The sequence below is a fragment of the Danio rerio genome, chromosome 9, assembly GCF_049306965.1.
Source record: "Danio rerio strain Tuebingen ecotype United States chromosome 9, GRCz12tu, whole genome shotgun sequence".
NCBI classification, from domain to species: Eukaryota; Metazoa; Chordata; class Actinopteri; order Cypriniformes; family Danionidae; genus Danio; species Danio rerio.
Genome location: NC_133184.1, coordinates 36088593 through 36116362, shown reverse-complemented (window position 1 = coordinate 36116362; position 27770 = coordinate 36088593). Strand labels below are relative to the sequence as shown.

The 27770-nt window shown below is 35.9% G+C and overlaps 1 protein-coding gene across 3 annotated transcripts; it reads right to left on the bottom strand.

The window, feature by feature from the left end:
• Positions 1–736: 736 nt before the first annotated feature.
• med14 (mediator complex subunit 14) lies at positions 737–26930 on the bottom strand. Of its 3 annotated transcripts, none has more exons than NM_212765.2 (30): positions 26537–26913; positions 26003–26029; positions 25569–25674; positions 25306–25479; positions 25073–25202; positions 24787–24915; positions 23980–24087; positions 23641–23773; positions 23415–23565; positions 22824–22935; positions 22171–22296; positions 21995–22073; positions 19875–20034; positions 19590–19784; positions 17993–18127; positions 17822–17898; positions 16707–16867; positions 16472–16618; positions 15837–15928; positions 15171–15323; positions 14512–14781; positions 11837–12053; positions 11398–11526; positions 9308–9490; positions 8397–8623; positions 8135–8314; positions 7497–7604; positions 5601–5726; positions 5199–5388; positions 737–1422 (listed from the first exon to the last, which is right to left on the bottom strand). In NM_212765.2, the coding sequence occupies exons 1-30, from the start codon at positions 26704–26706 to the stop codon at positions 1349–1351; spliced, it is 4269 nt and encodes a 1422-aa protein (NP_997930.2). In that variant the 5' UTR covers positions 26707–26913; the 3' UTR covers positions 737–1348. The 3 variants fall into 3 exon arrangements, with proteins under 3 accessions (NP_997930.2, XP_005167878.1, XP_005167879.1); XM_005167821.5 differs by having other exon boundaries at positions 753–1422; positions 11398–11523; positions 26537–26930; XM_005167822.4 differs by lacking the exon at positions 11398–11526 and having other exon boundaries at positions 753–1422; positions 26537–26930.
• Positions 26931–27770: the final 840 nt, after the last annotated feature.

Here is a 27770-nt window from a genome sequence, read left to right as displayed (position 1 = left end):
AATAAATAATATGAGTAGTTGAATAATTCTCTGTATAACTACTGTTTTACAGTACTGTGATGGTTTTAGGAAGACGTTGGCGTAATTTATTTGATAACTGAATATAAAATACAAAAAATTCTCTGTATAACGACTGTTTTTACATAACCGTGATGGTTGGGGAAGACTTTAATAAAATATAATGAGTGGGCAATTTAATAAATAATAAAAATATTTCTCTTTAACTTTTTACTGCAGCTGTATCCCTTCTAGCAACCACCTATTTCTGGCGATTTTTGTGGTCAACTCCTGTTGTTTGTCAGACAATACTCAGAAAATACACATATTGGCTTAAATGCAGGTCATACTGTCATTGAGAGAATTTCATTTGCCTTTATTGCAAATATATTTAGACTTCACACATTGATTTAACCCATAGGTCTCAAACTGGATTCCTGGAGGGCCGCAGCTCTGCACATTTTTGCTCCAACCCTAAGGAAACAGCTGACCCAACTAATAAGGTGTTCAAGACTACAAGACTATTAAGCAGGTGTGAATTGGAGGTGGTTAGAGCTAAATTTTGCAGAGCTGTGGCCCTCCAGTAATTGAGATTGAGACCATTGACTTAACCATTTAAAAATAAAGCAATAAAACAATTAGAATATAATATTACTCATTGAATGCTACACATAAAGGAAAACTGATTTCATGTCATTCTCTAAATATATTTCATTTCACATCAGCAAACAAACAGGGATTTATTAACGAAAGGATGGAGTTATTTTCAATGTTTATTAAATAGTAATAAACACAGACATGAAAAATATTGGACCTCTTGCATGATTCCAATGAAATACATTAAAACACGGCTTATTTATAAGGTTTGTCACTCATGTCTCAAGTGGCAGGAATACTAAGAAATCAAAGCAATGCAAGCACAAAAAAAATGTAAAATTAAATAGTGTGCTGATAAAGAAAACATCAACGCTTACACAGCATTGATAACTTGTATTAGAAAAAAAGACATTTTCTGCAAAGTCTTAAATGAAAAAATACAGCTGTAGTTAAACATCTTTTCTATCACAATCGTTTGCTTAAGAAGTGCATCTGAAAAAAATAACAAATTCATCAGCAGAACTTTCCCAAGCTATTTTTAAAAAGAAGTCCTGCTATTGTAACCATTTTTAATTTACATGCTTCATAATACAATAAAAAAAGTTCCATCATTCTTCCGCTCCCTTTAACGACAATATGATACACCAGCAGAAGAGCCCATTGGTTGCAGCACAAAACCTGAATGCCCCAGGAGTCAGGGCTGAACGTATTCATTTAGAATCAGTCTGATGAGTTTCCTACAAGAGACACCAACTTATGGGCGTCCACCGGAGTTTAGCGTCAGATTAGCCATGAGCTCGTGAACAGCTGCAAATATTGTGCACTCCCCTGTTAGAAAAAAGGTAAAAATGATATTAAAATGTGGATGAAAGAACAAATTACAGATTTATAATAGAAAATATGTACTTTTATTTTAGGGATATCAGTAGCATATTTTACATCATTTGCGAATTCAATTATGCACTTTGATAAAGGTCTGCATTCCGAATAAAACGCGGTAGTGGTCAGAAACTCTGGTATAATCAGAACGTGAGTGGGTGGTCTAACAATATAGCGGTCCTGAGATGGATAGAGCGTGAGCAAGAGAGAGCGCTGTGGATCTGTGTCTGCATGTGAATGAGAGAGAGAGCACGCATCCACCATTGGTGCTGTGTATCGCTTGTTATAGGCTGTTCTGTAGCATCCAGCTGGGTGTTTTTTGGAGGCATATTTAATCTCTATACATTTTACATTCTTCCTTGGACCAATATGTACCTGCTATGTGTATAGCAATAATGATGATATGAAATACAAAACACAACCAGTAGTTGGCAAATATATTGAGTGCATATGTTTGTAAAATAACCAGCCATAAATCTCACCGCATGTCACGTGACACTTATGTCTCATCACATAGGGGCAAACAAACCTGAAATTTAGCCTACAATCCTTACACAATCTACACTTTTATCTGTTATCTCTCTCTTTTGGTAGATTTTAACGTGAGAATTTGGAAATCAGATCTAAATTTAGCAGGAACGGTTGGGGCAGTAAAAAACGGGGCAGGACGGGCAGAGGGTGAACAAAGGATGAATATATAGCAGGAGCGGTTGGGTGCAGAGTAAAACCTGGCGGGAGCAGGACTAAAACAATCAGTCCCACGCAGATCTCTTCACTGTGACCTCTTTCTTTTAAGTAGAAAATGAAATCAATACCAACCATGAGTTAGTTAGCTTACTAATTGTAGTACTACTATTGCTAGTTTTGTGGTGAACAATTCATCTGTGCATGTCATAAAAAAACATTGTCATTTTAATCTAAAATTAAAATCTGAGAATTCACTTCCCATTTGTTTCTAGTTAAAATTCTCACATTAAATCTGTGCGGAATTGGGCGTGGCTAACATATTAACCACACCCCTCCAACTGTCAGTTTTGCCAAGACGCAAAAATGGTGAGGAGGAGGTGTCCGTTCCAACTCTCCTGAAACCCTTTTCCTAAATATTCAGAATAAAATGTCTACTTTACTACATCCAATCATCTCGCAGTTGAAAAAACAACTCTTCTTTTTTAATATTCGGTTTCTCTAGAAACTGCGCCACAGTACAAAAAAATAAAAAAAATAGATGTAACTTCTGGTTTATGCAGAATTTAAAGGATTCCTATTCTGCTTTTTTACACTTTCAACCTAATTTAGTGCATAAGGTTGCTGTTTGAGCATGAGAAACATTTTCAAATGACAAACCTCAAACTCCACAGTAAAGGGAGTCATTCACTATACACAATAAACCAATAATAATGCCCTCTATAAACTGCCACAAGCACTTTGGATGTAGTTCTAAATTTTCCTTGGTTTATTTGAAGGTCCCACTGTTCTCAGGTGCATGTCAGAGCCATAGAGATTTGTCTGTTTTGCTCTGATGCATGTAGCTTGCACGTAGATAAACAGTATAGTGGCAGACAAGAATGAAGCAGATCTCCCTTACTACAGTGAGAATTTTCCCAACTGTTATTTACTATATTTGTTGTGGTATTAATTAAAACCTTTCTGCAATGATGAGTCACACACAATGTCAAAGTTTGCACACGCACACACACGTTTAGCGTTGCACTGTTTTTGCATGGCAAATGTGACAGAATACATGTTAATATACACTGCTACATGGACATCTGTTATGTTAATGTACAAAAGTAAAGCGTCTTCTTTTAAAATTGCACTGACACTATGCAGCTGTGGTGATGGAGGTGCAGATGATCACAGAGAGTTGAAATATTTATCCAAGTTGACTTTTCCATGGGCAGGAAAAACCTCTTTCATCACATTGCGGTGGGCCTAATAATGGGAGGGATTTGGATCCCATTTTAACAATAGGAAATAGACGTATTGTTTCTATCACCCCTATATGACTGTGAAAACACTATACCTACACACACAGTTCTGTCCAAACAGCTTACAAAAGTCGATTTTTATCATAGATGCCCTTTAATATTAGTGAAGCAACAGGCCATTGTCCATTTGCTCAATCAGAAGTTTAAACTGACAAGGCTTTAAATCATATGAGAGCAACACCTTGTTTGCGTTTAAAGGGCCATGAAACCCCCTCGTTTCAGCAGGGTGTTTTCACACCTCTACTTTGGAAAAAGTCAGAAAAGTGGGCGTGTCCAGCTCTGTTTAGGGGGGAGTGTCGGAGGAAGAAAAGAGGCTTGGTGTGGGAGTGTCTATTTGGGCGCGCTGAATTTCAGAGTCAAAACACAAAACCACAGTGGACAATGTGATTGTGTTTACATGGACATCTGTAGTCGAATTATTTGCCAGATTATTAAATGGTGGACTTTAACTGCAGTTTGGCTCTTTCATTCAGGGAATTCATTCATGTCCCTTCCGACAAACGTGATATTTGATTCGAGGAACTGCTCTAAGCGTGTATTTTTCATGCAATGTTTGATACCGCACGGCAAATGAGAGAAAAAAAAACTCAGCATTTCCCGGAAACTTAGATGCACACGGCAGGTAGCGTCAGAAAGCTGCGTGTGTTATTCCGGTCACAAAATCCAACACGAGGTTATAGTTTGGTTGTAACTGTTAGTGCTAACTTGTTTACACTCGTTGCAATAGTTTGTTTGATACGAATAAAATACGAACTGAATAAACAAAGAGCACTGGTCGCTCACTTACCAAATCTGTAGAGACAGGACAATCACCAGCAACTAGAGCCGCGTCTTTATTAAGAGGAGACTAAAGCGAATCTGGATCTCAGCGTTTGCAGATGAGAACAGCTCTCAGGTAAACAATAATCCTCCTTGGACACGTAAGTTATTGTTGTCGCGCGTCGCGTACACTGTAATCCACGCGTGAGTCTGTGCTCTCACAGAGAGAAAATTAAAATTAAACTTAACTGCAGCAAACTATAAAAGCAACACTTCACGCTTGTTTTGCCAACACAACGTGGCGTCTCTGCCATCTACACTCTGACAGTAATGAATATTAATGAAGTTGCACAATAGAGCGCACTGATTGGTTTGAACCAAGCCTTACTCATGCATTAATGCAACACACTGTAAGACGTAATAAGACTCTCTGGCACAGACGACCAGTCTGCACGCTGGAATACACGCTATTATGTCATGACCGTGACGCAGCTTCAAAAATTCGTTTCAAACCGGAAGTACGAATTTGCTTGAAATAACGCAAAAACAACCAATTTACACTTTTTAGTGAAATATAGGTGTCCTAATAGTGTTTTTAGCAGTGTGGGACACATATATGACTGTCAACAGCTCAAAAAATGTGTTTTGGTGTTTCGTGACCCTTTAATTTAAAGACACAAAAACAGCGCAGTTTTTGCTTGCACCAAAAAGAAGCATTTGCAAGGTACAATGAATGGCATATTTTGAGCTAAAATAAATTTAAATACACTTTTTGGGGACATTGGAGGTCTGCATCTTGTAAAAAAAGCATAATATAACCGTTAAAGAATGCAATTTTGCCACTGGGGATTTACAGTCAGTTATGGAAAACGTGCTACTCAAAATATTACAGATATAAAAATGTATATAATAAGGATGTCCACTGTTCAGTGTTCACAAACAGCACTGATATACAATATTTGAGCTTGATGTACAAACCTGGTCGTGGTGGATGGTGCTCATTGAAGCGTCTGAGGATGGAGCTGACCATCAGGGCCGCGGCTCCTGAAGAGCTGTGCTGGCGAGGGATGTCGGCCTGTTGGGTCAGTCCAGTGGCCATGTCATACACAATAGGCACGATGATACTGATGGGCTCCTGGGGCACTGGTAACCTCTGGGTCAGCTGGAGCTGTCAGAAGAGCATCTCTCCAAGTTAACACATGTTGTAATATTCAAAACACAGACCAAACACAAGCTGTTGAGCACACAATGACTGGAATAATAATGTCAGAATAATAGACATCAGAATTCAGGACAAAGACCTTTAGAGCAAGACCTGGGAATTGGCTGTGTAGTAAAAGTTGACATTTAGAAGATAAAATGGCCAGATAAAGGACTTACAAAGAAGAGCATCTTGGTCTTTAGCACCACAGCGATGGTTCCTGGTGGGGCAATGGGAGGAGCGCTGGGTGGGATGGTCAGACAGAACTGCACATTCCAGTTCAACTGAGCCGCCTGGTCTGGGAACTAAAGGAATAATGAAGAACAGCTTGAAGGCTCCATTTGTTTGATGGATTTAGTGTCCAGTAAAATAGCAATATTAGGAAATAAAATTTGAATTTAAAAAAACATTAATGACTAGGGCTGTCAAAATTGTTTCTTCGGTGCACTGCGATGCATATGCGGACAATTCGGTATCAGTTCAGTGGTAGATCCTAATGGGGAATGGGTCATTCACTGACACTGAAGTTACAGAAGATCAGAAGATTATTTCACACCCATTGGAGAAAATGAAAAGTAAACTCCATTTCTCTCTCTCTCACACTAGCTATGATTCCATCCACCTATTTTATGCGCATTTTACACATTCGCATAAATTTTGAAATTGTGCATAAAAAAAACTTATCCAGATAACTGAGTAGGATAAACTTTTTATTCGATACGAAAAGATGCGCATAAACTACAATGGAAACAATTTTACCGAACAAATTTCAGTATGTGAGGTCATGTGATATTGTTGTAAGAGATCATGTGATGATGAAAATGTGTGTAAATGGACAAACCAGCAGGCTGAGCACATTGTAAACCATCTGAAATGTTGATTTGGTCATTCTAAAACGCCTTACCGTTTAAGTATTAGTGTTATTATATTATTAATGACCTCCAGAATCAAGAGCGTCTGTGCTCTGCGTCTGACACCTTCAAACGCCACCGTGCGTCCACTGCGTGTCAGGATTGCCTTCTGAGGCGCAAGTAATTTATTAGATAAAGAAAAGATTGACACAGCTTCTCCTATTGCAGCAAATTCAGTTTTTACTGTTGATATTTGGCAGCAGTTAGTCAGGAAGTGACGATTTTGTTCGCTTTTACTCATTGGATGGAAACGCTGCTTTATTCGCACGTCTTTTATCCGATAATCCAGTTTTGCTTATAAAGTTCATTCACATTTTTGGACAAAAACATAGCTACTGTGGCCCCTATGACCTGCTGGCCTGACGTTTCCTCCCTCCCTCGGCTGTTACAGCAATTTTAGCGGATCCAGACACGAGCGTGTCTGCAGAGCGAGCTTTCTACACAGAGTCTATCATCGATCAGCTGTGATCGCTGCGTCCGTTTATCAGTGTCACTCATAGGTGGACAGCGCCAGCGCATAAGAGCCAATCGCAGCACTTTCTGTTGAGTTAATCATAGGCATTTACCAACTCGCTCGACAACTCTCAAAAAGCAAGCGGAATAATATTTACGTTTGTTTATTTGCTTTAAATGGTTATGTTGTTCTGTTCATGTCCTTGAGTTTTGTTTGATGCAGAGTGTTTTCTTTGAGCAGGTAAAATTAAAGTTACAGTTCATATAACTGACTGCTTGTATTTAAGGACAAGATTGTATTACAAATGCATATAAAATATTTTAAAATTTTAATACAAGAATTCTTGTGCTGGGAAGTAAAATATAAAACTGAGTATGGAAAGCATCGTCAATGCACCATGATATCGAATTGAACCGAACTGATCGTAACTAAACAGAACTGTGAGACCAGTGTGGATTCACACCTCTATTAACTACAGTAATTAATTTAACCTGCCTGTAATGGCAAAGTTACATTTTCATCAGTGTCACATGACTCTCATAAATCATTCTAATAGGCTGATTTGTTGCAAGAGATTTTTTACTTGTTATTATAAAAAAAATTCTTAATATTAAAATTCATTCTGATTTAATTATTTGTACAAACATTTCTTATTGTAATATATAAAAGCGATGCCAGATCGTGTATGCTTGTGCAAAGAAAGTGCTTACCAACTCCAATTTCATGATGCGAACACAGTCTCTGAGTATGTTGGTGGGAGCTCCCAACAGTTTTGTAAAGGCATTAAGTGTGTTGTACTTAAAGGGTGGTCCTGCAACCTAGGGGGAAATAAAATACTCAATTTAAATGACTGAGGAATACTGGAATTAAGTGTAACAAGCTGAATTTCCATCCCAACGTGAAAAAATCTTACAAAAAAAAAAAGTTTACAAAAAAAAATCTCAAATGCGAATAAACATTTCCATCAGGTTGTTAGAACACACAGCTGTAGTATTGGTAAATTAGCAACCAACAGTAAACAAGGCAAGCATAATTGAGTCCAAACATGTATCCATAACTCTATGATTAGATGATGCTAAACTTCTGTTTTCTCAGCAATGTCATTTTTCTTGTGTGTTTTTGTTGCTGAGAGGAAAGCATGCAGCAGACATTTATATATTCAGCTGGGTACAGTCACAATATTTGATAACAGTATACCACTGTTTAGGTAAAGATTGAAAAAGAACTTCACTGTATGTGAAGCATTGGACCAATAAGGGCTCTTAAACAGAATACAAATCTATCTACTACAAATTTCCAAAACACAAACTGAACAAAAGGCATGACAGTTGTTGAGCTGATTTCCTACCCTGGTCTCAAAGAACTTCTCCAAGACCTGCAGCTCCTCCTGTGACCAGGGTCCCGTGTTTTCTGGTGTGACTTTCAGCTGGAGAGTCTGGTAGGATTTAGGGTTGAGAGCCACTCTGCATTTAAGCACTTCTGTTTTAAACATGATGACGCCTGGTTCATTTGAGTTCACAATAGTGAGCTGTGAATAGAAGGTAGTCAAAGTGTGATACAGGTATATGAAGGTAAGTAACCATACGAAATGTTTACAGCTTCTGACTCACGTTGGGTTCTAATTGGATGATTCTCTGCAGGTGTCGTCTCATGATGACTGAGCCCAGGAAGCGCTCCAGAGGTGAGCACAGGTAGCTGCCTGCCAGCCCTGGGACCGGGCATGGCATGGGTGAAGGCAGAAGCAACACATGTAGCTTGCTGTGGGTGAGGATGGTGGGAATAGAGGCTGCCCAAGACCGCTGTGGCAGTTTACGAGGTGGAGGCATCGCCTGTGAACCTATACACAATGACTAAAATTAGTTACTGCAAGGAATGTTTATGCTGAAAGAAAATTGTAATTAAGTCAAATCTAGCACTAGTCATTGTAGTCTATTAAACTCGCATACATCTATATTTGATATCAAATTTTATGCCCATCAAGATATTTAGCATTGCAGTAGTCAAGAAAATTAAGAAAAATAAATCTAGCCAGTTCTTTTTGTACGTCTGTTTGAAAGCCTGAGGAATTTGTTTATGAAAGAACTTAAATGGTTGTCACGACTGTATTTACATTACAAAAATACAGAACAAACAACCGCAACATTATAAAATATTCAAATGTATTATGTTCGTTTCTTAATTGTAAAATAAAAAAGTTTTATATGTGATTTTATTTTGTGATAGAAATATTACTCCAGTCTTCAGTTTTAAATGATCCTAATATCAAATAAGATAAATTGCTGCTCTAGTACCAATTTCTTAATATTATAAGTATTATTATATCAATATTATCACTGTATTACTTACTATGTTAATAGAAAGAACAAAATCATTATTTGTTATTTTTTATATTTCTTAAAGATAATTCTATAAATTATCAACATCACTATATGTATAGATATCTATATCACTAGTTTTACTTTTGATTCATTTTCTTTAAAGTAGTCTTTAGGCAAAATGTCTTTGAATTATATGTACTCACTGGTACCAGCTCGAGGGGAGTGGGATGGGTCTGGAATGGGTGAGTGCAAAGAAGGGTTTCCTGGTGACATGCCAGGGATTCGTGCTCCAGGAGAAGGTCCAGAAACCTGTGGGGAACCTGGCCAGGGGCCTACCCTAGGGCTGGCGGACACTAGTGTGTATGGTGAACTTGGGTCAAGAGTTCCTGCAAAACAAAATCAAAGACATCGGGGTCATAATGCACTCGTGTTGTGGTGGGTAATGCTCTGCTGTTTCTATGTAGCACCTGATTCAATTTCAACTACGATAATTAAAAGTTCTGAGATTGTGATACAACAAAATGTATTGAATTTTGATATTGGAACTATTTTTCTGAGGTAACTGACAACACCCAGCTTTACAGTACTAACATATCGCAAAGTTTGGTGTCATCTAGAACAACTAAAATTATTACAAATAACTGTACAGAGCAAGGTTGCATTACATTGATCAGAGGTCATAAATACACTTCTAACAAATGATTTCAATTACAAATCAGAGAATGCTGAAAATAAATGGATGACGGATTCCACAAAGACAAAAATCATCCTTTCTGAAGGTTCATGTGATACTGAAGAATGGAGTCTTTTCTTTTTTTACTATTATTAACATCCTTTTACACTTTTTTTTATTCGCTCAATATAACCAAACATCTGTGATCGATTAAGTAGTGGAAAGTCCTCTCGTTTACCAGTTTCGTTCTGTGCCAGCGGGACCTGTCAACAATCGTGCAGACAGTTTCACATGCACTTCAGACCCACAGAGACGCGCATTTTTGGGATTTAAGAAATTCATCCAGCCGAGGTTTCTCAATCTCCTAAAATGTCCGGGATTCAAATTTTGCTTTAGCCTTCTAAAGCTTATATGCGTTTATGCATCTTTTATTTAAACTACTTTTCGCCTGGTTTCACAGCTGACAGCGCACACACAGCCAAGAGACAGAGAGAAAAAGTAAATAATAGATTAATTAATCTAAACGACTTTACTATATACTCAGAGAGGACGGAATGGCTGCAAAATATTTATGTTTAGATATGCACCATTATTAATAGTTAATCAACACATTTGCCTTGTCTACTCATTTTAATTTTGCAGTTATGATTATTTTAAGAGATATTGTCTGTTTTCTCATTTATTTCTCTTTTGTTGATTATTTTAGTAATTTGATGATGTTAATATATTACATTGGCTATTTTGAACATGGTGCACATGGCTCCTGAATAGCATTAAAGTATTTCTTTTATATTTCTGTCTTTTTAAGTCTTTTTTTTCTACTTTAACCAATTGAAAAGAAACAGTGTCGTGATTAATACAATTATTATTAAAAATGAAATTATGTCTTGTTTGTCGTATATAGTTAACTATTTATTTGTTGTGGGGAAATTGTGTATTTCAATCCGGCTACAGCCGCAAGTATATTTGAAACCTGTGGGAAGCACTGAAACATCAAGTAAGCTAAAGTCATTTATAGAGCACCTTTCATGGGTTTGTACAAAGACTTTACATCAGAAAGTGAATCTAAAACAGATTTATTACAAATTAAAGTAAAATTTACTAGCAGCCAACCATACTTGTAATTAAAAGCTTGTCCAAATTATTATTATTTTTTTACTTTTCTAACTAATAAAAATATCACACCAATCCCAAAAAACTGAATAAAACTTCACAAAACAGATAACAAAAAATATATTCTTAAACACTCACACAGACACAGAGAGACAGACAGACACAGACACACACACACACAATAAATAAAATACAAATTAAAAAGAATCACAGGAACAATCGATCAGACTGATTTGAAGTACTAAGCATAGCATTTTTTTGTCTTGCACATAATCATGCGAATGATTGAAACTGATATTCCAAGTCTTCCCAGTCCCACCAGTCAAGGAAACTAAAAGTAGTAATGATACAAAAAATATCAAGCAAGCGCTCAATTAAGCAAACTAAATCCTCCAAGCGCAAGAGACAAATCAGATGTCTTTCACCAGCCCGTTAGAGACTGAAACACCAGAGGAAAGAAAGCCAAAATCAACAAAGCCCAGGATGGCGGCCGCCCTGTAGACTTACCATGTGGGCTGGCAAAGTTGGAGGTCTGCCCCATAGAAATGCCCAGAGAAGAGGGAGAAGGGGTGGGCCCAAAGGGAGAAGGGGCCCGCAGAGCTCCACTAGGGGAATTGGCTGCGTGGATGTTCCCTGCACACAATTAACCAATCAGAGGCCTCGTGAACTTCTCTCTGAAAGCAGGACAGAAGCTGCAGGGCCCGAATGGAGATGGGTGGACACGTGTATGATCGTGGGCATGCTTTCCCGTTGCACAGTGTACGGTGATGAACACAGACTGACCGATAAAGGCATGCATGTCCACAGAAGGGCTGGTGGGACATGTTTTTAATGGGTGGGATATCAATAAAAATGTGCTCATTTTTTTGATTCCCAGACTCCATGGATGGCATGACCAGGATGCTAAGGACAAGCTCAATGACACAAGAGAGAAACATAAATATACCTGGAGATTGCGTTGTGATCATGGACGGTGAAGGAGGCACATGGTACGGGTTGGGAGGTGATGTAAGGGGCGGATACACCCCTCTTCCTGGAGGTTGTGTCTGGGTGTGGGGCATGAAGGTGTCCTCCATGCTAATTGGCGAGGGAGGGTTGTCGTCTTCATTGACGGAGCGTCTTCGAGCATCCTGGTTACTATCCACAAACATGTTCAGGAACGTCTGAAACAAATAAAATGAAATGACAATTATAAAAAGAAAATTATTGTCTAATAATCAACATTTTTCCAGATAAATAAAAATGTATTTAATGTTTCACGATTTTATCATAAACCACAAAAAAAGAAGATTGAAGCCATTAAGGCATAGATCCCAAACTCAATTCCTGGAGAGCCGTAGCTTTGCACAGTTTTGCTCCAACCCTAATCAAACACGGCTGATCTAGAATCGTCTTGTAGTCTTGAACACCTCGATTAGTTGAATCAGCTGTGTTTAATTAGGGTCGAAACAAAAAAAAGCTAAGGCTCTCCAGGAATTAAGTTTGAGACCTTTGCATTATCAGGGATAGTTCATTCAAAAATAAAAATTCTGTCATCACTTACGGACCCTTCACTTGGTCAAAACCTATTTGATTTGCTTATTTGAGAATGTCGGTTGCTGGAACCCATTGAATCCCACAGTAATATTTTTTCCTACTATGGAAGTCAATAAGTGGCAGCAACCAACATTCTTCAAAATATCTTCATTCGTGTTCAGGAGAAAGAAAGAAACTTGAAAACAAGGGAAAGAATATATTAGGGTAATTTTCATTTTTGGGTGAATTGTCCCTTTAACTCATGTGCTAAACTATGAGGAGAGATCTCCGAATTATAGATCTACAACCGTCAGAAATTAAATGTTGAGGATGTTAATGACAAGATTACTGACTGCCCCTGTTATGGTGAAAAGATGCACACAATCATGCAACAGAAATTGTTAAAGACAACATGTTTCTAAGCTCGTCTTCTTTCCTGATACACACACAAAAGTATGTTTTTATTACTAAGTAGGCTTATTAGGACGAAGAAACTGTTTTTATGAATAGATCATTGAATCAATGGCCAAAACAACTAGTTAAAAAAAACATTAATTTAGAAACAAAACAATCCAGCTTTTGCTATAAAGTGCACAAATGCTCTAGCTTTGTTTAGACCAGAGATGCCCAAATTAGGCCAACCAATGGGGAAGGTTGGGGCGAATCCCTCAATCAGAGATCATCATTTCTCATTTTACTTTTGCTTGTTTGTTTAATTTCTGAGAACAAAATAATTAACTTAAAAGTTTCAATTAAAGATGAATTCAATCAATTTTTCAAAGGGTCATGAAACCCGAAACCACTTTTTGTGTGTGTGTGTGTTTGTGTGTGTGGCACAATTTAAAAACACAATTAGGACACATATATTTCACTATCGAGTCAAGTGGAGTAAAAATATATATAGAATTGACATGAATAAAGTATTTATTAATTTTTAAAATATTATTAAATTAGGAAGTTGCCATGGCAACTTCGGCCCACAATCAAGTTTGGTTTTTGGCCCTTTATAAGAAAAGGTTTGGGAACCCCTGGTTTAGACCTATTGTCATTGGTGAAACAAAAGACAATATTGTGTCTAAATTTTCTCACTCAATAGTGAGGGCTTGCTTGTTAAACTGTTAAAATTAGCAAAAATATATAACAAATATATTCAAGAAAATGGCAATCAAGCTTTTGTGATGGGGATAGTTCATCCAAATATGAATATTGACTTATTTTTCACCCTCAAGAGGTTCCAAAACCTTGAGTTTTTTTATTCTGTTGAACACAAAATGTGACATTTTGAAGAAAGCTGAAAAAAATCTAAACACATCCATAGTAGGAAAAACAAATACTATGGAAGTCATCAGTTACAGGTTTCCAGCTTTCTTCAAAATATCTTCTTTTGAGTTCAACTTAAACAGGTTTGGAACAAGTGAAGGGAGAGTAAATGATGACAATTTTCAGTTTTGGGTGATCCTTCTCTTTAATTGATCTTTTTTATAAAACAAAAATCGATTAAGTGACTTTAAGTGCTTTTATTACTTATAGGGGTCACTTTTATAAGATTCATCATAGTTAAAGCTTTTGGACTCTGCGCATGTAAAAACCATACTCTTATATGTAAAAGTAATTAAGAGTGCTTTCACACCTGTAGATCGATTATTTTGTTCTGAAACAGGGATTGAAATTGTTACAATGTTGAATTCCTACCGGTAGGAATGACATCCCGCCCTACTCATAATTCTCTCTTCATATAGGTATATCTATGCCTATTACATATCCATAATACACTGTGATATAGCCTGGTTTAGATCGTATTGCTTTCACACTAGATTCGATCTGCTCCAGAGTTCATTTTAATCCAGCCGAGACTACCACATCCAGGCGATCCAACCGATTGTTTTGCCGTGGATTCGAGCGTGATTGCTGGATTCACATATGCCAAACGAACCACACTAACTGGGGAAATGTAAAAGGTTCTTGAACAAAAGTTCAGGTGTAAAAGCATTCTAGGATATTATCAAAAACAATTAATGTCACCCTCCTACCTGAGGTTGACTAAATGAAAAGAGTTTGCTTTATTTTGTGGAGTATTCATATTATAATATGATTTGCTCAACCCACCTTAAGTCCAGGAGCTGGATAGAAGCCTTCGACTATCTTAGTGTTGTCAAACAAACTGTAGGCCCCATCCCGGATGGCCACCACCCCTCTGCTTCGGCAGTAGATGTCAATGCAGTACATGTTGCGGAAGGCCAGGCGGATGTGGGTGGGCGACTGGGGCAGGATGGAAAAGCACTGGTACGCCGTATTAGTCCTTTGGGTAAGACCCAACATAGGCACTGTGGGAAGCTTGTTGATGGCATTTAGAGGAGCCTGAGTATCTGAGAGGACCTGAGCGGAGAGAAATATGTAAGAAAATAATCAGCATATCATTTATAAACAGAGTTATCCTCCAAAACCATTCCAAATTGATCTGTCAACACTTTTTTGAAGCACCATGGCCTCCCAATCATCCCCATCCACCAAATTGGCTATAGCTAATGTGTGGCGAGCGCACTGGCACTGTTGTCCTGTGGCTACAGTCGCATCATCCAAGTGGATGCTGCACACTGGTGGTGGTGTAAAGAGACCCCTCTCTCATGATTTTGAAGTGCTTTGGGTGTATGGCCATACATGATAAATGTGCTATATAAATACACATTACTTACTAATGACATTGTTGACATTTTACATTTTAGTGACAAAGGATAACTACATTTTAGTGCTAAAGCTGTAAGTACCTGCAGAAGTTGTACAACATTGGGTGTCTTGTTGAACATCTCCTGAAGTTGGTGCAGAATTATGTTGTGACAGTTGCTACAGCCTGAATTGGGCCCCACAGTCCCCAGGGCCAGATGGTATCGGTGTGTCACTGAGTTCCATTGTATCGTTACCTGAAAGGAAAAGATATAAAACTTGTAAATGGAAAATAATTTAGATTTAAACTAAATTACCAAATTAGTGAATTAAAGGAATAGTTCACCCTGAAATAGTGGTCCTAGGTGATTTGAATGTTTCAATTAAAGGTTAAATGACAAGTGGATTTTTTAAATGTTTTTTTTTATATAATAATAACAATAACAACAACAACAAACACACAGTGTGTTCACAAAATAAACATTGCTCAGGACTGCTTCCTGAGGATATAGATTAAAGGTAATGTTAAAAAAATGAACCCCAATGTATTGCTAGAAGTCACAGGTATTTATTTTGATTTTCCCACATGTTTTTTGACTCTCAAAATATTGTTAGATGTTAATTTGTATTTTATCAGATAAAAATTCAGATAAAAATTTTCAACTGAAGTAGATTTGAGGGTAAAGTCATCAAATTTTCATTGCTGGTTGAACTATACCTTTAAGCACCTTAAGCATCAACATTATAGCAATTGTTTAAATTCTTTTTACCGAGCTGCCTTTAGTGCTGCCATAACACAGAACCAGTTTCCGATAATTGTACAACCGTATCTCCGAGAAAAGGCTCAGATAGGAGGGCATTTCTAGAAAATACGAACAATTGATTATTAATTACAAGCAAATGTGGAAAAAAAAAAACAGGATTATCTGATAAACAAAGTTCAAAAGAATAGCTTTTAATGGCAATAGAAACCTTATGTAACATTACTGTCACTTTATATCAACCCCAAACGTTTATCTACATGTGTACAGCACCTATAGAAAAATCATCATATCTCACTGAAACAATGATTTTATTTGGCATACATCCTGAAATCAAATCACATTTCAAATAACATTTCCAGCATTTGAAATGTTTTTATAGACTTCTCTTAACCTGTGCCTTTCTACAAGTTCTCAAAAGGTCCATTCCGAAGGTCTTTTGAAAGCAGGGCGTAATGCGAGTAAAGGTATAGATTTTCAGAGGGTATGATGATTTTCTATAGGCACTGTATGTCAGTTCCTCATTACAATTTAAAATACCACTTTGTCAGCTAAATGATAAAGTATCAGTAAATTAATATATAAATACTATTGTGGAAGAGATGCAATTGAATTATACAATACAGTATAACCAAGGTACATACCAGTTAAAGAGCGCGAGAACTCCAGCACACATTCATAAAGCTTACTAATGCTGTTCCAGTCATTCAAAAACATCTCCACCACTTTCCTGCCACCCACTGGCTCTGACAGAGGATTCTCATATGTCAGGTAGACATGCCGCGTTGAAGCTAAATTAAATTAGAGGGAAAGAAAAAGACTTTAATCTATCCCTTTCACGTCACTGTGTAGCTCTGAAAGGCATTAGTAGAGAAGTACCTTGCTCTTTGATGGATGTGCTGTTGAGTGGGCAACTGGAGAAAATCAATTCTGCCACCCATGTGCGATTATTGCGTCCCTGTAGTCTGAAGGTGCAGTCCAGCAGAGAGCGCTCTAGAGCTTTTCTGGTTTCTTCACCAACTGCCATACAAGGTGGAACTCTGAGCAAAAAGCAGAGCAATTATGTCTTATTATGTGCTTTTACTTGATCAATAATACGACACAGCGATTGTGTTTTTTTTTTATAAATAAAATGTGTAGTCTAAATTTAAATATTTCTAATGTCACGTTCACCTCAGAAATCATTGTAAAATGCTGATTTGATACTCAAAAAAATATGATACTCAATTTGTAATTTTATATCAATCCTTTAGTGTATATTGTGATGCTGTTTATAAAAAATGTATCATATTACAAATAGTGTAATGTTAGAAATGCCTTTACTGACACTTTTCGATCAATTGTATGTGTTCTTGCTAAATAAAAGCATTTCTTTCTTTAAAATCTGCGTATTTCAGTATGCTGATGTACTTCCAACAGAAACAGAATATTGAGCAGGGGGCGGGGCTTTATTCTGCACATCATATCCTCATAGCAAACTAACAGTAAGAAAGGGCATTAATATGCAGTTGCTATGGAAGTCCTCGGGTTGATGTCAACAGAAAAACCATGGTCAAATTTTCATTGAAGATTACCAAAATATTTTTTAGATTGTATCAAAGCAGCTTAACGAAAAAGTTCTTGTAAACTGAAACTGTGCCAGTCCAATTTTCAGAATTAAAACAAACCATTACTAACAATTATTAACAAAACATTAATTATGACTTTTAGCTCAAACTCCAAATTTGCCGTGTATTAATAGTTACAGTAGCAGTTGGGTTTAGGTATTAGGTAGGATTACAAATGTAGTATAAGATCGTGCAGAATATGTACTTTATAATTGCAAATAAACTGCTAATACCATCTTAATAGATAGGCAATTACTTATTGTACTTAAAGGTGTTAGCTAAATAAATAAAATCGTACATAACACAACCAGAAGAGTCTATGAAACAGCACTAATGAGGAAAAACTGCATCTATCAATTTAAGACATGATGAAAAAACAAGTCTTACTTCAGAATACGTATGGCATGACTACAGCCGTCTCCTTCGACCTGCACTCCCTGATGCGGAATCTCCATATTGGACAACTACAAGAAAAGCAGGCACAAAATGGGATATTTGCTAGGGATAGCACTTTAGAAATTGCAAGACCGCTGCCACCATCTAATAGATATGCAGTACCTCAGAGCGCAGTCCGATAAGGGGCATGTTGGTGTCACACATGGCCACCAGGTGAGCAAGCTCCTTATTAAAGGCACACATCTCTCCAGACCTCTTGGGTTTCTTTGGTTCAACGGCACTTTGCTCTCCTGACAACTGAGGAGAGAGCCAAACAAAACTGTTAATTACATTAACATCACAAAGACACATTACAACATTTTTCTTCTAAATTAAAAACATACACTCTAGTGAAACAGATGCATGAAATGGAAAATCATGATATTATGTTTAGCAATACTGTATGAATATGTATTAATTTGTTGACATACAAGATTTCTAACAATAGCTTTGCATTTGGTTTAAAAATTAAAAGTAGATTACAGCGCTGCTCAGAAATTCAGTTTTCTTTACAAGAAATCGATCACGGTAACCCGCTTTACATCTTTAAATTCTATTCAAGGCGCACAATTCAACAAATCATAAAAATATATATTTTAATTAAATATTGCAGTATTACAGGTAATTTAAAGTCAAAATTATTAGCCCTCCTGTAAAATTTTCATTGTTTTAAAATATTTGCCAAGTGCTGTTTAATAGAGATTTTTGAAACACATTTAAACATGAAAATAGTTGTAAATACTAACTTAGTTTATCTAATTTCTTTTGTGTTTGCTATAATGACAATACATTATATTTTCTAGTTATTTTACAAGATACTAGTATTCAACTTAAAGTGCCATTTAAATGCATAAATAGGTTAGTAAGTTTATTAAGGTGGTTTGTTGTCCTGTAGCCATTCAGGAAAAAATAAATATTCCTAAATGGCTAATCATATTGACATTAAAAATGGTATTCAAAACACACACATCCGTCCATCCATCCATCCATGCATCTCTCTGTCAACCTACCTACCTACCTATCTATCCCTCTGTCTACCTATCTATCTATCTACCCATCTACTTATCTATCTATCTATCTATCTATCTATCTATCTATCTATCTATCTATCTATCTATCTATCTATCTATCTATCTATCTATCTATCTATCTATCTATCTATCTATCTATCTATCTATCTATCTATCTATCTATACACACACAAACACACACACATTTTTTTTATCAAAAAAGCTTCGCCTCTTTAAATAAGATCTCATTGAAACTGCAAATAGGAGGACTAAATCACTACATGCCATTGAGGCTGAGAATAAAAACAATGCTGCGGATAAAGGCAAAAAATAGTGCCAATATGAGCTTTTGTGTTTTTCTGTGCCAATGTTCTATTTGGGATGCATTTGCCCAATCAGCAGCATACATTTATTTCATTGTGTTGGATTAGACCCTACTCTGAAAACTGCTAATTTAGTTCCCTTCAAAGTGACATTAAAAGCACAAAAAATGCTTGACAGTTCCTGCAGTATGAAAAAGTCAAAAAGCAGATCTTCTTTGGAAAGTATAAATACTTTCCTCAATGACAAAAGCCCCTAATGACCCATTCAATTTCAGATAGCCTAAATAAAGTTCAATTTTAAATTTCATGCTGAATTAAGTAGTTTAAGCACTAAATGACCATGTTTAACATCAATTTTGAGAATATTCTCTAGCTAGCCTATCCCACCTTCCTCTTGGTCCCAGGGCGAACCATTCGACAAGATGAAATGTCCTGCACAAGCTCCTCCAGGTTGGGCTTAAAGTGCCTAAACAGCTGAGCAGAAGGAAGTCCGTCCTCGCTCTCCATCTGACTCACAGACAGGAAGTAGTACTTATACTGAAGCTCTGTCAGATTGCTGGGCACGTCAAACATCTCCACCACCTTGAAAAAGACAAATGTTAACTGTTTGGAATTCACACAAATGACAGTTTTATCTGTGAGATATATGAATAAGATATTGAGTGTATTTACAATATAGTATTGTGGGAGCCGAGTGAGTTTGATGAAGAGGCGATGTTTTGAAAGGTTGCCCACAGGATGTGTGGTTAGGTTCGATAGATGGAGAGTGTCTGTGCACAGTGTGGGAAGATGTTTCACGGATTGCCGACATCTCTGCTCGCCCAACCAGAATCTGACCAAAACACAATACACTTACATCAGATACGGTCGTAATATTAAAGACACTACAGGTACAGGTAGCAGTCAAAAGTTTAAATCAGGATTTTTTTCCCCCTGTTTTAATGTAAGTTTGCTGTCTTTACTAAGACTGCGTTTATTTAATCAATTATATAATAAAAACTTTGTTTGCTTAAAAGAAAACGATTTTTAAAACGTTTTTTAACAAACTAATTTATTCCTGCAACTGAAAGCTGAATTTATGCAAGTCTTAATTCTCACATGATCCTTCAGAAATCATCATACTACACAGAATTGCAGTTCTACTATAATTAATTACAAATTGTAACTGAACTATAAATAATGATATTAATATGTCTGATGTAATCATAAATGTTAAAATCCTTTTTTTTCCTGCATGGTTTTGTGAAAACTGTGATATACATTAAATAAATTTTTTTGTGATTCTTTAATGATAGGAAAGATTAGAGGATTTATTTAAAATATATATTTTACATTATAAACATCTTTCCTTCCACTATTAAGCAAGCCAATGTCTCCTTGATGAAAAAAAAAGTTTATTAATTTTGATGGTATTTTGAAACAGCAATTTATTACAGTTTCAACAAAAAAAAAGCAGCCCAACAGTTTACTCATCAGTAGATCATGTTAGAATAGTTTTAAAATGTACAGATTAAGGATGCTGAAATTTTTATTGAACATATAATACTATAAAGAATTACTTTTTATAGTTTGAATCTGAACTTACTGACAAATTATATATAATATGCATATATTAAACTTCATTTCATAAGTGTGAACACAAAAAGTAATTTGACACTTATGGGGTTAAATCACAGGACTAAATTAAATTTTAAACTATTCAATTAAAATGACATCAAAGTAAATTCCAATATTATTTTACATTTCTACTGTATTTCTTGAGCATAAACATGCAACTTTACGGAACCCCGGAAGGGACGTAGTGGAGGAGAAAAAAATTGGCTGGGTGAAAAAAAAATAATGGGTGAAAGAAAAAAATGGGTGGGAGGAAAATATATATTTCTAAGTTTTTGCGTTCCCTCATAAAGTTTTGCGTTATCTCGCAAAGATGTTTTGCGTTCCCTCACAAAACTGTTTCTCCACGAATACTTCCTGTTCACTTCACTCACATTAACCCTCCCGTTTTTGCCGAATTTATCCCGTATTTTACCATTCTATCCCACTTTCTTTACATTACTGTGCGTCGATCGTCGCCTTTCACTACCTCTGAACCAGTGAATGCATGTATAAGCGCTGACTGACAGACGCGCTCCATACAATAAACTGATCCCAGATCAGCGTCTGTACCCGCCATTTAAAGGGACACTTATGTTATCAAACAAGTGAGTTTATTGTACAGAGTGCGTCTGTCAGTCAGCGCTTGTACATGCTTTCGCTGGTTCAGAGGTTGCAAAGTGAAAGGCGACGATCAACGCACAGATTTAATGTAAAGTAAGTGGGGTAGAACGGTAAAATATGAGAGAGTTTCGGCAAAAACGGGAGGGTTTACATGAGTGAAGTGAACAGGAAGTGTTTGTGGAGAAACAGTTTTGCGAGAGAACGCAAAACATCTTTGCGAGATAACGCAAAACATCTTTGCGAGATAACGCAAAACATCTTTGCGAGATAACGCAAAACATCTTTGCGAGATAACGCAAAACATCTTTGCGAGATAACGCAAAACATCTTTGCGAGATAACGCAAAACATCTTTGCGAGATAACGCAAAACATCTTTGCGAGATAACGCAAAACATCTTTGCGAGGGAACGCAAAAACTTTTCTTTCACCCATTTTTTTTTCACCCAGCCAATTTTTTTCTCCTCCACTACGTCCCTTCCAGGGTTCCGTACAACTTTGATGAACAGAAACATAACAGAATTTTAACATATCATTCCCAAACTTTTTAAATCAGTAGTGTTGCTGGACTGCTTACTTTAGCTGTAGTAACCATGTGACGATGCGCTTCATGTCATCGTTGATACTCTTCTCAATATCGTCCAGCATGGATTGATCTAGAAAGAAAAGGTAAAAGAAGTCAAAACAAAAGTCAAGATGCTATTTTCTTAAAATAATAATATGTGGGCCTAATGCATGGGAAATATTACTAACCGACTCCGTAGAGCATTGGCTGAAACATTCCTGAATGCAGATCGACAAATATGTGGAGGCACTCAGATCGACCGCAGGGCTCCAGTATTGGTATGACCAGCGTGGGCAGAGCAGTCTCTATAAAGGCTGAAAAACAAACAGACAAAATGAATGCTCATAAATACATAAGAGGATGTAATGGGACACATTTGTACAAAAGATGTGCATTTTGCATCGTTATGTGTATCTTTTATGTAATAACTTAAATTAGTGTTTCTACATAACAGCTTGTAACAAAATAGGGCGTAAATTAAAGTTGGTAAGTAATAATATTAGTAATTTTAAAAGCAATAACTGACAGATTAAAATTTATTTGAAATTGTTATTTTAGACATCTCTTTGTAATTTTAAACAATTACAATAATATTATAGTATTTATGTTCAGAGTATAAAATGAATTATTGTTATTTAAGTTTGCTTCCCTAAATAAAGCAGTTTCTGAACAGAACAAATATCTTAACTTCTTTTCTTTTTGTGAATAATTGCTTAAAATCTGACTAATTTAGTAAGCAAGAGAAGCTAAAGATAGAAAAATAAATATATTAAAAAATAATAAAGTTAAAAAATTAAAAAAATTAAAAAAAGAGAAGATTTCTGTGGTGCAAAATACTCACAGTTGTCATTAGGGTTGCTACTTTTCAGAATGGCTTTAAGTTCTTGCAGTTTCTGATGTGAGCGAGCATGTACACTATCAATCAACAGCTTTTCCACTGAGAGATGGTCGATCTAAAAGAAAAGGCAAAACAAACAAACTTTTATCTTCACTGATGTTACTATACCTTACATCAACATTCAAAAGTCTGGGGTTGCTGCAAAAAAAATCTGAATTTCAATCAGCTATTGCATCATCATTATGTTTTTCTTTATCCTTACACATTTTTTTTACATTAAATGTAATTTACATCAAATCAGCATTTACATGACACAATTAAACTGAAAATGCATTATATGTATTCATGTTTAATCTATGCATTACAATTGCATTAACATTATTTAAATAATTAAACAAACCGTTGTTACTCATCCTTGATGACAAAAATATCTTGTAGCAATGTTAATGTCTTCACTGTCTTTTAAAAAGATATTTTTAATATATATATATTATATATTTTGTTGATTAAATTTTTGATGATTTGTTTTTAATGATTTGTTGAGTAAACGAATGAATGACTTTATAAGAAATGAGTTTAACCAGTAATGCTCACCTTCATGGCTCTTTCCATTAATTTGGAATCACAGGCAGGCAGTGGAGGCTCATGGGAGATCTGTAATGGCTTAGAACCATCGCTTTCATCGATTTTTATGGTAACCTTGTGAACAGATGCCGTGCCAGTCTTTCTACCCAGCACCTGTTGACTGAAAGAAAAAAAAATCATGCCACGCAAAACCAACAAAGAAAAGTGAGCAAACTGCTGAATTTTAGAAACCTACTTCCAGACAGATAATGTGAGGCACTTTGCAGGGATGTAGCGCTCGACCTGCACCAGATCCCCCCACCGCTCTCTGATTAACATTAGAGTCTGAGAGTGCAGAACCTCCAGTTGGAGTGACAGGCAGAATGAATCTGACACCAATTATCAAGGAAACAGCTTTGTTTTATTAAACACCTTTTCCACAACATCTGGAAAAACAAAACTTCCCTTTCATTTAGACGGACCATTACTGCACTTCAAAATATCTAAGCTGGTAAAGTAAAAGATATTAATTTAGGAACCTTATAATAATAATAATAATGTTATACTAAAATTCAGTGTTTAGCTGAAAGGATACGGAGGCAGGTGTACATGTCCTGAAGAGGCTTGTCATCTCCAAACAAGCGGGACTGGACCAGCTCGTGGATATAATTCACCTGCATGCTATGGACCAATGCCCGTCCATCTAAAAAAATGCAATATATATGGTTAAGATCATTTAAAAATAACATTTAGTCATTCATTCATTCATTCATTATCTTTTGGGCTTAGTGCCTTTAATAAACAGGGGTCGCCACAGCAGAATGAACCGCCCATTTTAAAATGATTTTTGATTATTTATAAATAAGCATTTTTTTTACATAAATTGTACACATTTATGGATCAGTTTTTTAAGTAATGCTTTTACTCAGCAAGAATGCATTAAGCAATTGATTAAATTTGACTATAACTTTTTTTGAATGCTACAAATGTTTCCAAACTTGATCAAAACAACTACGAAGAAAATGAATAAGGTTTCAACAACAACAAAAACTTTAGCAGTACAGCTAACTGAGACAACTAAGAAATGTTACTGGCACACCAAATCTGCATATTAAAATGAATTCTAAAGAATCCTGTGAAATTTAAAAAGAAATGGCTGCTGAAAGTTAGGGTTATATATATATATATATAATATTTATATTTTATATATATATATAAATTCTCCTAGATAAAAATTAAATTATAGATATACACAGAAACGTAAATAAATAAAACATTTTAAATATATTTGGGATGTACCAAAAAAAACATTTTCCTAAAATTTTCTATGTATAATATATAAATATGGTTCCATGATATGTCATTTGCAATATCTTATTATTTCACACAGAGAACATATTACCTCCAGTTTCCTTATCCTCAACCAGAATCTCTAGTTTAAGAAGTCTCCAGGGAATATCAGGATCATCCCCCATCACCGTCAGCGTTGCTTCAAATTCACCCTCAACACGAAACTTGACTCGTCCATTGGCTTGACAAAAAAAAAATGACATAGAAACAACAAAAATCATTTAAAGGCAAAAAGAAATACCTTAAAAGCACAGAGTTTAAATTCTTGAAATACATAACACACTTAATACAGGACAGAATAAATGTTTCCCAGTACATGTGGGAGACTAATAACTTACCCACGGTTAAGTTAGCCAGCTGTGGAGGCAAATCAGTGGTGACTAGTCTGTGTCGCAGGATTTGATTGAGCTGATTTAGCGTGGTCTGCTTCTCTGCTTTGGTTATTGGGTCGGGAGGAATGATTTTATCCTACAAGAAATTAAAAATAAATTTATAAAACAGTTTCCATTTATTTCACATTTTACAGCAGCTGTACGTACAGTATGTATACACTTTATGTTTGAATACTTACTCGGATGCACGTGGGCAGACGTGGATAAGACCCTGTGGTTAGTACATCAATGGCAAAAGGGATGGCAAAACTAGGCAAACGTGCATGTACCAACGCATCCCTGGCTAGTGATGCCAGCCGGTCAGCCGTGTCAACAAATAAATATGCTTGTTGATCCAGAAATGAGGAGATCATCTGCAAACAGAGCTAACAATGAGTCTCTCGTAGTAATAGTAATAAAAAGATAAATGAATCAGGCTGAGACTGGGAGATAAATCACATACCGCACATTTCTCCACCTTTCCTGCATTACTTGCCCATTTGACAAGAGCAAGCAGACGCACAAAGAGTTGACGTGTCCGACTGGCAAACTGAACAATTTCAATTTTTCTGTAAGAGATGGGTTTAATTAGTTGTGCTCATATGCAAGCATAAATTAAATCCTAGGGGTTAAGAGTTTCTTGAATAATGACCAAAACTTAAATTAATGTATTTCACAATACCAGTGCTTCCAATACCAGGTAGATTTTTTTTGGAATATGTATATACTCATACATACATCAATTCATAAATACATAATCATTCATTATCTTTTCTTAAAATTATTTTTTCTGTTTTTTATGAATCCAAAGCATTCCCAAGTGGACCCCTGCAATTTCCCCAATTTTACAATAAGGTTTTACAACATCTAAATGTTAACTTTATGTCAGTTTCTTACCTTTCCATGTCTGTTTTACGAGGAAGTCTGTGAAAATAATAAAGACATGGTTACATAATATCTAAATGACAGCACAAAACAATTCACATTTGAAACAACTTGCTATTATGTGGCAAATATGACCCTTCGGCTACATAATAAGAAACTCTGAGAACCTTCAATTTTATAACATTTTATTTTATTTCATAGAATGTTACAAAATAAATAACACACTAAAGTTTCTTACTATATCACAAATTTATTTGGACAAACTTTCTAATGAACCAGATTCAATTCAATTAAATTCATGAGATGTTAATACCAATTACGGTTAATTTGACACATCCACATTCAAGATTATTTATTACCAATTTAAGAGTCAAGATTTGTGTCTAAGCTGACATGACAAGTAAATATCGTCATAAACTGAACAAAACAATTGTCAACTAGAACATACGGGCCAATACTAAACGAAATCAAACTTCAGTTATCCATGCCTGACCAATGACCATTCAAAACAACGAGAAGTCCAGGTCAGGTCTATCGTGAACTCACAGTTCAGCCAGCAGTGTGATCTCATGATAGGTTCGCTGTAGCAAAAACTCGATCAGAAGGCTCAGCCGTACTCCTTGGGTTGCCGGGGCTCCTGGAGGAGGCTGCGGGGTTGAGGTCGGACCCCCGGCGGGCACCAGCTGCCCGTCCGAACCGATCTGAACTGGAGCCATTTTAAAATACAGCGGGAGCGATGTGCGGTTACTGCTCCGACTCTTTCCACTCGCGTTTACCGCAAATCAGTAAGCGAATATTATCAGCCGTACGTCCTAATGTTTAGAGGCAGCGGAAGCGATTTCATCCCATGGAGAAACGAGGAATGAGTCTCTTAACGTGCAAGATGTGGAGAACTGGAGCCCCGCCATCACCGACTGGAGCTGAAGCAGGAAACAAAACTGTTCTTTCCCTAAATGGCGCTGGAAAGTTATTTAAAATAAAAGTCTGCAAGGCAAAAGTATGATTTTAAAATAGTTGGTTTTGTTTTTTATATCTGGTCATATCTTTCACAGTACATAGAAATACAAAACTTGATTTTTTTAAAGAATAAGTTGCGTCTGTCTGATGAGTGGAAAAAGGTCTGCGACATTAACTGAATAATAAAAGAAGAATCTGGAGGACTTTTACTTTGTAAAAAAGACGGACGAACAGAATATCCGGTTTGGCATGTATCAGTATATTTTATGTTAATTCAAATGACCAAATAAAATAAAAGTAGCTGAAATTACGCATGTTTTACATACAAAACACACATGTTGTGCTTTTCATTTACTTTTCATTCTGAATAAGAGTTTTGAGAAATACATTTTCCTTTCAAAGAGAGGAGTGACTTATATATTATATATAAATATGGATGGACTACTTTGACAAAATATTCATTTTATAAAGCAGAACCACATTTGTTATATTGCTTCAGGTGTTTTGTTTGAGTTATTTACATGTTTTTTTCACAGCAATATACGTTTAATCAAAAATGTTTGGCTATATCCTAAAAGCATATTAACAATATTATATTATATTATATTATATTATATTATATTATATTATATTATATTTTATTATTATATATTATATTATATTTATTATATTATATTATATTATATTATATTATATTATATTATATTATATTATATTATATTATATTTTATCATATTTTATTTTATTATATCATTCATTTTCTTTTCGGCTTAGTCTCCTTTGTTAATCTGGGGTCGCCACAGTGGAATGAACTGCCTATATT

Excerpts from the sequence above, each read along its gene's own strand:
- med14 (NM_212765.2), bottom strand. The coding sequence starts at position 26,706 with ATGGCTCCAGTTCAGATCGGTTCGGACGGGCAGCTGGTGCCCGCCGGG. Across the intron at positions 24,916-25,072 it reads GCTGGCTAACTTAACCGTGG|CCAATGGACGAGTCAAGTTT; the intron begins GTAAGTTATTAG and ends TTTTTTGTCAAG. Across the intron at positions 7,605-8,134 it reads AGAAGTTCTTTGAGACCAGG|GTTGCAGGACCACCCTTTAA; the intron begins GTAGGAAATCAG and ends ATTTCCCCCTAG.